The 11,804-nt window shown below is 35.7% G+C and overlaps 1 protein-coding gene across 1 annotated transcript; it reads left to right on the forward strand.

The window, feature by feature from the left end:
* Nucleotides 1–10,109: 10,109 nt before the first annotated feature.
* LOC100375010 (medium-chain acyl-CoA ligase ACSF2, mitochondrial-like) lies at nucleotides 10,110–11,804 on the forward strand. Its single transcript, XM_002742269.3, has one exon. The coding sequence runs from the start codon at nucleotides 10,110–10,112 to the stop codon at nucleotides 11,802–11,804; it is 1,695 nt and encodes a 564-aa protein (XP_002742315.1).

The raw sequence follows: 11,804 nt of genomic DNA on the forward strand, positions 1-11,804 counted from the left end.
GAAGCACAGTTCCTATATGATGTAGGACTAAGAATAAAGTGGCCTTTCAAAATTGAGATAATGACATTAATCTGCAATGGGAAACTTTGGTAAATAATAAACTGACTGAAAAGAAGCAAAAAAACTGAAGTGTTTCATGCAAGTGAAAGAGACTGAAGTTGTGATTTTGTTTGCATGTGTCTTTAAATATCCAGAGTTATGGGGGGGGGGGCAACCAGAATTGTAATTGCATGTTACAGCGTACGACATGTTTGGAGTTTGGACAAATCCTTGGGAATCTGAGCAGTTGCTTGGTTGGTGTGGCATGTTAGCTGGTGTATATATCTAGTAGCATCCGCTTTTGTGTGGGCTTTAAATATGAACACAACGCTGAATGCCATCAAATGAGGTTTGAGACCATAGTGATGATGATGCATATATTGTGGAATATAGAAAAAAAAGTCTGCACCCTGCGTACACAATATGGTTATGACCTAGACATATCTCACGAATATTATTTTATAGTGCAATTATTATGAAACACTGTAATTGCATATATTCGGTCTTGACCCTCTGACTCTGTTTTGTGGTCATTTGAAAACTATACATACTCTTTATCATACTAAGCTGGTCACCAAATTTAACATGTTCTTTTTACCGTGGTAGCCAGCCTAAATAAGTTTCGATTGTATACAACGCCGCCAGTGGCTGCTCCTTGCGTCCTGGAGCTTCTGAAATCACCACAGCTCACTGAGGGCGCTATACTTCTGAAAAATGCGTCCATAACGTGACGTCTCGAATTTGCATATACTGTACATCCTAACAGCAGAATCCAGGTCAGGTTTGCCTTTCAAGGTTAAACGTACACATTCATAGTCCTTCCAATGGTATTTACAAAGTAGATACGACTACACCTTGCACGGGGTAGGGACCTAAACCCCCCGGCCTAAACCTGGGTTAGAAGGGTGCCACTGCGCCATTAAAAGTGTGCAGGTTTTCTAGTGAAATCCAGGCCCTTTCTATTGGTCAAGGTTTATTTTATTATAGACCCAAGAAAGAGAAGTATATGCCAGTGGTTTAATGGGGGAATCGTTGAAGACCACAATTTACCAATCCAGAAATATCATAAAGCAACCACCGCTATCACTATTGTATACAATGATGTGTTTGACAAGCCTCAATTGTCCAATCATAGCATTGCATTATTTACATAAAATGCAAGCCACTGCAAAGGAATGTAACAGTTTGTATATCTCTTATGCAGAAGGTAAGCATGCACGTGGTTGAAACTATTAATATGATGTGTGTATAACCACATACAAATGACCGAATCTAACCAAAATATCGGCTAATAATTATTTATTATTAAATTATTTATTAAATTATTTATATATAGAAATTTATATATTTATAATTGGGATCCATATTCTCTTCAATTGTTGTGGGCCATTTTATAGCAGAATCCCCAATTTAATGTTTAAGCCATAATCAATACCAAATCATTAATATTGTACGCAGACACCTTAAAAAGTAATTCAGTTTTTTTCCAGTCATTCATCTGTGAGCAGCAAATGGAGAATTCGTGAATTTGCCAAAAGCATGCACAACTAATTCTGCTTCCATTAAGCAGAAGTTCAAGTTTCTTCAAATCCTAGTGTGGTGTTTCATGGTTACAAACTTAAAGCGGGAGGGTCGTCACCTGCGCACGCGCGGGAGTCCCAAGCGACGATAACAACATACGCTAAAAACGCAAAGCCTCATGGGTAGACGCTTGTTTGTAAACAATTACATGCTATGGCCAACTGACGCATGCGCAGGTGACGACTTCCCCGCTTTAATAATAAAATAAAATGGATGTTGATATCCTAGCAACGCTTTCTAAAGTAATTAATCAAGTTGCGTGATTATTCATTTCTTGAATAACTCTCAAACCCAGGTCGTCTTCGAAGGAATACATGTACATACATCCGCTGTGCATAGCTCTTAACAATAGATTGTGGATCCACGATATATCTAACTGCAGAGTGAGTGTTTTGAGAACCAACAGACGTGAGATTTATACGAGATCTCAACCGACTAACATCCTTCTGTGTGGTCACCAGGTTTTATTGATTAGTTGCAAGAATTGTTAATTTGGTTAATAATGAACGTAAATGTTGATCTTAATGTGTGAGTGCGAGGTATTTTGGGATAGGGTTTTTTTCAAAAATGTCGAACTTCAAATGTCGTTTAAAGAACACCGTAAAAACCCAGTGAAGTTTGAGATTGCAGTTGATTTTGATTGCTCGAATCCAGTGTGATTTAGTAATATTTTTTGGATGTATAAATACAAACTGATTTTGAGTTCATAATATTAATTTCTACATATCATTGTTTTCTGTTAGTATATAATGCATGTAACCGGGAGCGGAGGTTATTAGCATTCAGATGCCAAATTCAACTATTGTCACTGAAAGTCGAATGTTGTTCCTATATCCTATATAATTTGTATTATATTAGCAATTATGTCTATTTGGTCACCTTGAACTATTGGGAGTTTGTGCTACTAACTGAATTGTGAACACAGGTGGATACTTTCCCCGGTATTTTTTGAGTTTTTTATTCCGTTCTATTGCAGCCGTTTTCAATAGCCGTGCCTGTGGTTATGGGTTTGTGATGACATTTGCATAGAAATCAAGGACCGTATACTCCGTCATTATTTATTTAATCAGGGCATGGTAGGGAGGCAATAAACCGTACTTGTAATTGCAATTAGACAACCACGATTGCATTTGCGTAATATAAAACACTCAGCCAGAACTAGAATATATCTATAACACAAATCCTCAAGGATAGAATATTTTTGAGCACTGAAATGCATTTCCCATCATCTTGCCACATTTTTGCTTTACATTTTCATCAATGGGATTTCCGGAATTCGATGAAAACATGACAAACTCCATTTAAAAATGTTTCACTATATATATATATATATATATATATATATATATATATATATATATATATATACTGCTTCTTTACATTGGCATTAATGGGTTAATTATTTATAAATTATTATAAATATAAATATTTCAAATATCAACTTGACAGAATATATAATTTAAGTAACAATTATATTATACTCTAAATATATTTAGTTAAATTGAATCCTAGTTAATTATGTTCGTTCATTTAATTACCCCATCAGAGTTGTTTGCACTCAATATAGATTGTTTAGATAGTCGTGGCATTATAATATGCTAATTATAAGAAATAAATACATTAGATATGATTATTGATGATTTTTATTTTAAGGGTTCATTATAAAATTTGGAAAAGACATTGAAGAAACTTCAAAGTAAGAATTGTAAAGAAAATTATTACCTATAATCGATGCTCGTGAACGTTTGATTTCGACAAATGGGTGCAATGCCAGCGACAAGTATTCTTAGATATTGTTTCTGTTCGAATACTAGCAGTTAATGTATCGTTGCTTTAGATTATCCCGACCATTCTTGCTCATTTTGGTCTGAGTGAACCCGTCGATGAGGGCGCTAAAATATCGCCGACTCGGCCGTTAGTAACTTCCATGATCGAACGTAGTGCAAGCTGTTCGATCCATAATAACGTACTATAATACTTATTTCTACAGTTACTTGATTAGAATTAAAAAAAGCTAGTAATATACTGCAAATACTTTATTAGTCCCCCAGACTTATGTTTTGACCTCCGTGTGTCTGTGTGTCCGTGCTTCTGTGCGGGCGTCCGGACCTGTATCTTAGAAATGCCTGGACCAATCACAATCAAACTTCACACATACATCATACATGATATTATACATATGCACATCAATTTGTTTCACGATCTGATTCAAGATAACCGAATAGTGGCCATTTTTGTTCTAAAAATCATTAAAATCAAGCATTTCTGGATGGATTTTGTTGGTACATACAAACTTTTTGTTGGTACAAACTTGGTACATACATTAGACATTACGGGTTCCTGGTGCACCTTATTTTATTTTTTAGATCGGATTCAGATTGGCTGACTAGTGGCCATTTTGTTTTTGATGACTGTTTGTTTGACTGACTATGTTCAAACTTTATATATTCATTATACATCAAAATGACTGATTTTGTTTTAATTAATGCTGTTCCAGAGCAATATCTCTCAATACTCGTTTGACGATCAGATACAAATGTCAATCATTTAAATGTTAAACAATCATCATAATCATATTCCTGACATGATTATATTTTAGCTATATTACTATAAACAAAACTACTAGTATATATCTTAAATTTGATAACTAACGGGGACTGTGCCATGGATGGCTTGTTTTCGCTGATGAAATATTCAGTGAAAATAAATTTTATACAAAACACCCACAATTTTATTTCAGCGGAAATAAATTTTACATTATCCAGGTTTACTATCATTTTTAATTATTTTTAATTACTTGTCATTCTTTTACGTGTGAACATTGTTTTACAATAATTATGTGGACGGAAAACTTATCCATTGGGAAGGTCAACTGGTTACTATCAAGACACTCCACCAACAAAATCATCAGTTTACTATATTGCCTTAGCAATTTCCCAATCAAGTTTTAATAACCACTGAAACTTCATGGTCAATTTACTAAAAATAATCAAATAAATTCGAATGTAATTTAGATTTGCTTCATGAAACCCATTTGCAGTTGGAGCCTTGCTCGAGCTTCTCAAGTCACTTGCATACTTTTTCAACTGTGGGTATAAAATCAGTGTACCCACGAGCCTTTGCATTTTTAGCGTGTCCTGTTATCGTCACTCGGGACTCAATTCTCGGGCGTGCGCAGGTGACGACCCTCCCGCTTTAAGGTACAGGCTCTCACATGGAAACATTTACAAGAATGTTGAAGTACGTGCAACGCTTTCGGTGTTTTACTGTCATTAAAATGTTTACACAAAGTGTAATGTCCAGAATTTATATTTGCATGACACATTTTTTACAGTTTCGCTCAGCAAGTGTTTGTAAATAAAAGCAGGATTGACCTCGCCTGGGTGATTTTTCTGCGGGTATTTGTTTAGATTCTGTGTGTGATCAAGGCCATGGTTGTAAATAGATATGCAAATTTTGGTGTGCACCACTGAGGATCATTGTGTGGGTTGTCCCAGTGTCATCTTTTAATGGATTTTGTCACAGCTAGGTTGGTATGTATTTATTTAAAAAATCATCTCAATACTAATCATTTTTTGTCGACTTTAGATATCTATGAAAAGAGCAATAAGCTCTCGTCACTGTGTCACTCACTGCTACTGACGCCATTGAACATGGACGCAGTGTATTGAACGCAGTGACCTTATACTTACAACAATGATCTTGCCTACAACCACTATATTTGTTGGGAAATAACGCATGGGAACCAGGCTGAAATATACCACCAAAACTGCGAACATTTTTTTTTCTATCTATAATTAAAACAGACATTGAGTGTTCCCCACCAAGCTGGTAACACCGAATAACAGTCCTTGGCATGTCAATCTTTTGTAATTGATTGATTGAGCATGGCCATGACCCATACCCATGTGATATGGTGTTGATTGGAAACCCAATTAAATCGAATGCAGCACCCCAAAAACGATATACATGTTTACGCCTTAATAATCTGTGACCGAATTATATATATAATACAAATAACTTGATTGATGTGAAAATTTCCGTCAAATACAAAGATAAACGACCAGATTACATAGTGATCTCCGATTGTTGTTAATAATTGTTGCCACCAGTGAAATTTATAATTAAGATTCAATGTAGTAACAGTATAAAGGGAGAAATTTCAATTTATTTTTCAAACCACAGTTAACATGTGCTTACATTTACACATAGTCCACGTTGTTGAGAGACTGATTTACGTAATCAGACAAAAGACAACGACTCAATTTGCATACCGATTGAAGCGGTTTTACACAACAGAAGGTCTTGAATAAATTTCATGCGCGATACCCATTTTGTTGACGAACGATTTCACTGCTGATGTCATTCTTCCAATTTTTCCGTATAATAATGGTCACAATATCACAGGACTTCTATATATTTGACATCCGATTGAGCGTAAAAAGACATCAACCTCAAACTCTCAAAATGCACAGTTAAAAAAATCAAATGCATCGTTATTTCAAGCTATATTTCATGGATATCATACATACATTCAGTGACCATTGATATAACAAATATGACCCAAAACATCTAATTTTGCATCAAAAAGCTGTCGATTTTGAACACGAAAATATATTCATAGTAGCAAAATTAAATTATTTATTTATTTCAATGGTTATAATTTCGATAAAAAATAATCATGCATTTATGTTTGCTACTATCTATATTTGCATGTTTTAAATTCATCGGCGTTTTCACGCAAAAATTGGATGTATCTGTAATTCAACTACTGTGTATATTTCTTGAGTTTGAAATTTAGTGCTTTTTGGTGAACAATCTGATGTTTTTGTGGCCAAATTCGACTCGTAGATATATGTCACCATATGTCGTTCATATATTTGCCATATTTTTAAATTTATAGCAATCATACATTATTAATATAACAGTATTCATGAAAAGATTGTAGACCATTTGGATTTACCATATATGGTAAATAAAAGATGCAGCATATGTACCATGATCACAATCATAACAGTCATTGTTACTCCTGATTTCAATTTTTTGTATAAATATTCAGAAGCTTATTATGTCTTCTCTTGAAATTTAAATATATTTTAATACTAGTATCTGAACATCACTTTTTAATTTACTTTTTATTTACTCCGACCTTATTCTAAAATACGTTTGTATATTTACAAATTTCCACTTCCGGTCTGGTTGACTTAAAATACACCATAAATACTCGCTTTTGAGATATAATTGTTGGTATGTGTTGGTTCTTGGATATTTCATCTTCATCGTCCTGTACTTCGTTTAGTAATGCGAACTTCACAGTTTATGTAAAAAAGGGGAGAGTTTTGCGATTTCGACATCGAAAAGGCCTTTGCTTCATTATTTGCTGAGGGGCGGCTGCTTAGGTATGTGCTCTGTAACTTTCAGCACATGAACCTAAAAATATTAGGTAATCAAATAGACTGTCGACAGTCGGTCGTACCTAATATTAAACTGTTGTTATTAATAAATATTGTGTATAAACGTAATAGGCGTGAATAACAGGAAGTATAGATAACCCTGCGTACAGTGCTGTGTGTACGGGGACGCGTTCGGTTGATAGATGTCCCCACCACAGCCCTGCGTAACTACATAGACAAAGTCCGGGAGCGCACCGTAATTGGTGCGTAAGTTAAAAATAAGTAGTTTCCCAGCCGAAATCGGTTGAAATGACGATAGTTATCCGTAACAACCATTACAAATTATCTGAAACTGAAATGTCTTTAAAAAGCGACTAGTAAAGACGGACAAAATGTAAACGCGTCGGCACCGGAGAAATTATTATATTTTTAATTTCATTCACGCAAGAGAATATGATTGTTTTTAGGGCAAAGTAGCCGATTTCATCCACAATTGGACTCCGAACTGGGAGTTCTGGATATATCTGGTGATCGATCATCATTTTTGGTACCTGGGCATGTTATTTCATTAAAAAAATTATATTTTTCAAAGTCCCGGACTTTGTCTATGGAGGTACGCAGGGCTGTGGTGGGGACATCTATCTATCAACTGAACGCGTCCCCGTACACACAGCACTGTACGCAGGGCTAGAAGTATAGAGTGCGGTTAGGCACGACCGACTGTCCTGCCCTGCAAATCACTTGTAAGATTTCTTACCAAATCCGGGTACTTTCATATGCAAACGATAGTCGCACAGATTCATTTTATTGTGGCCAATCGTGAAAAGGGTCAGGGGTCGCCCACGACTTACGCGAAGATTTTGATACCATGACAGAAACAAATCTTGACTAATGCATTATAAAAGTGCTGGAACGTTTAGACTACCATGATATTTCTTGCAAAGAATACCTGCGAGACACTATCGCAAACTACACAGGGCGTGCGTACTGTGTTGGCATTCATCTTGTCAAAATTAACTCGTTTCAAAACCAGGGATCCCCCACTTTCAGTTGCCATTCTTTTAGATGAAAATGCCTGCGACCTTTCCAATGACTCTCGCTTAGTATGTTGAAATTTCTTCCCGAACTCATCCATGTTTTTATGCAGAGTCGACGCTCTCAGTCCAGATTTTCTGTACGCATACGAAATGGCAAGATATGGATATAGATCGATCGTCTCTGCCACAACAAATTCGCATGTCGTAGTTATGTTGATCCCGCGAAAAAGTCTCTTCCGGTTTTTTATATTTTGACTGCCACAAACAATGCACATTGTTTGTTTTTTTGGTTCTAGGCGATTTAATAGTTTTCTTTGCTATTTTAGTTGGAGTGACTGTATTCATTGTGTTCATAACGTGAACAACCAACGCATTCATTTAGAATAAATTTACTTACATTATGTTGATATATTTATTTCTTGACGTCAGCATCAACTATGAATTATTCATATCAACTATAAACCTGCAGATGGGGACAGTCATTCTCCTTCCCAGAGTTCCTTGCGACTAGAACAAGACTTTTACTACGCGTATCATTTGCGTATTCTTGTTATTAGAGAGATCTTGTGTTGATTTATTCCTACTGATAAACAAGTTTTAAAATATTTCATCGATAGCTGATAATGATTTTTTTGTGAACGCACTGAAAACAGTGAAATAGTTATAATTTACAAAAGAAAATGATTCCATTGTGTAATAACCGTTACTAAGGTGTTACTCAGTTCATCAAACTGACCGTCCTGTCGATTGCCAGGCGAAGAATTACAAACAAACGATAACTAAATCGTCCTACTGCCATACTGTTTGTGTAACAGAAAGAAAAAAAAGAAGCTTCTAACTTTGAAAACAGCCAAAATCTCCAAACAACGCGTACACATTCCTCGGGTTCGGGTTGTTTGTATTAGTTCACAGGAAGGTTATACATATATAGGAACATATGTACATGCAGAGATTTACTGATTCAATCCAAGATGGCTGACTGGCAGCCATTGTTTTGAAAATGTTGTGTCTTATGCATGTTTTGTCTGTTTTCGCTTTGATGCATACATTATACATTAGGATACATGTCTATGACAATTCGTTTCGTGATGGGATCAAAGATGGACAACTGGCAGCCATCTTGTTTTTTGAAAATGTAGTATCAAGGACATGGTTTGTCATTTTCATTCAAATTTGTTACATACATCGTACATTTTAGATTATATGTTCATGACAATTTGTTTTACAAAAATGGCCGTCTGGCGGCCATCTATTTTTTTTTGCCCATACTACTGCACGTATATCTCCATCACCTGCATCATACATATTAGAATACATATCCATGTCAGTTTGTTTCATAATCAGACCAAAGATGGCTGACTGGTATCCGTCATTCAAATTTGACACACAAATTATACATGTTGGGAAACATGTGCATGATGATTTGTCTTGTGTTCGAATGCAAAATGACCGACTGGCAGCCATCTTGTTTTTCGAAATTTATAGTTGACACATTTTTTCTCTTTAAATACACATGTTACAAACATGTCTATGACAATAGCAATGGGATCAAAGATAATTGGCCTCCTACAATCTTACTTTTTGACCATACAACTATATCTCTGTACATGAGTCTGGAAATGAAATTCTGTTTGGATACAACAATGCATGAATACCATGCTTATCCTGCTTAATATTCAGATTTTGGAAAAGTCATTTATTACATTAATTTTTTTTATACTAGACCAGCCAATTATTCACTCACAGTTACTAATTGGTTTTGATCATATTCCTTATTTTTTGCCATCGATAACATTCCCTCTAATGTCATTAACAAGCCTTGTCAACAAACTAGGTGAAATGCAGAGACTTGATTGGGCACATCTATATTGCATACACCCAATCAGAGTTGGTGTATCTTATAACAGACCTGCACACTATTATTTAATTTTATCAATGGTAATGTTCGGCAATAAATGCAATTCAAACATTGTTGATTGATAAATACACAATGTAGTAACAACCAAGACAATTAATAGTGCTTTTATTTCTTCATTTACACAAATACAGCTAGGAAAACATGGCGCAAACAAGATTGACTCAAAGTTACGTTCATCAATCATGTATTCGTCCATTTGAAAACATCACAGTGGGAAGACTTCTTGATAGTGCTGCGAAAAACTTTCCTAACAGAGAAGCACTAGTATTCATGGAAGATGGCACAAGGAAAACGTTCGCTAATCTTCATCGTGACGTGAATCGGATTTCTGCTGGTCTACTGCAGTTGAATCTCAAACCAGGAGACCCCGTTGGCATTTTAGCTGATGAAAATTACAGGTTCATTTCAGCTGAGATGGCTGCAGCGACTGCAGGTTTCACATCAGTGCGAATCCTCCGATTGGTGTCACTAGATGGATTGAAAGACACACTGAATAGAGTTGGATGTAAAGCCTTAATAGTTGGGATAACTTATATGAACCAAATAGAAGTTCTTAAAAATATCATGTCATCACTGGAAACATCTACATCGCATAACCTTAGTATATCAGAATTACCAAATTTGAAACACATCATATCTCTTCTCGCAGATGAATGTCCAGGTGTCATTAACATTAAGGAATTGGAGCTTCTTGGAGATACAGAAGCAGCGAGATTGTTGCTGAAGAACGTGAAGTCTGAGACAGACATGGATGATTTCCATACAATTGTCTTTACTTCGGGAAGTACTGGATCTCCAAAAGCTGTTTCAATACCTCATGCACGTCACAACGACTATGTATTATTCATGAAGAATGCGTTTGATATCACCTTGGATACGGTCAAAACACAGCCATTGATCTTCGCACATCAAGACTTATTAGTCACTGGAAGTTTAACGTTTTCAGAAGGTGTTATGTTGACACTTGGTGCAACTATTGTGATTGCCTATCCGCCAAACAACACAAGTTCCTTGCTAAAGGCCATACATCAAGAACAGTGTAACATAGGTCTACTGTTTCCAGAAATTGTCTATGATATTGCAAATCATATGAATATTGATGAATATAATGTCAGCTGTTTTCGCTATCCAATTCTCATCGGAAGTTTATTCTCTGAACAACTAACAAAAAAAGTATCCTTGGTGACTTCGTGGGAACTATATCAGCTATATAGTTCGGTGGAATGCGGGTCAATTACATATCAGAGTCATCGTGTCCCAATGAAAGAGAGAATGTCTACTGCTGGCTACACTACAATGTACGGGGAGCTTAAGATTGTTAATGAAAGCTATCGCATTAATGCTATCAACACACCTGGTGAAATATGCTTTCGTGGTCCATTTCTTTTCATTAAATATTGGGGAGACCCAGAGAAGACGAGGGAAGCGAAATCCGAATCTGGATGGTTCCATACAGGAGATGTTGGAATAATGGATGATAAAGGTTGCTTGAAGATTTTGGGACGTAAAGATGATATGATAATAAAAGGAGGTGAAAACATCTACCCTACTGAAATTGAGTGTTTGTTTGTTGGACATCCGAAAATTAAGCGACTTCAAGTTGTTCCTGTTCCCGATGAACGATTTTTCACTGAGATTTGTTTGTGTGTAATACTTGTAGATGATATATCATCAACGAAAGATGAATTAATTGAACATTTAAAAGGAAGGATCGATCCTTTCAGGTATCCGAAATATGTGCTTTTCATGAAGGAATTTCCGATGACCAAAACTTCCAAAATTAAACGTAAGGAGTTGGCAATGCAAGCAGCAAAGATTCTAAAACTTAATAACTAA

This window comes from Saccoglossus kowalevskii, chromosome 7, assembly GCF_978046115.1.
Source record: "Saccoglossus kowalevskii chromosome 7, keSacKowa6.1, whole genome shotgun sequence".
Classification (NCBI taxonomy): domain Eukaryota; kingdom Metazoa; phylum Hemichordata; class Enteropneusta; family Harrimaniidae; genus Saccoglossus; species Saccoglossus kowalevskii.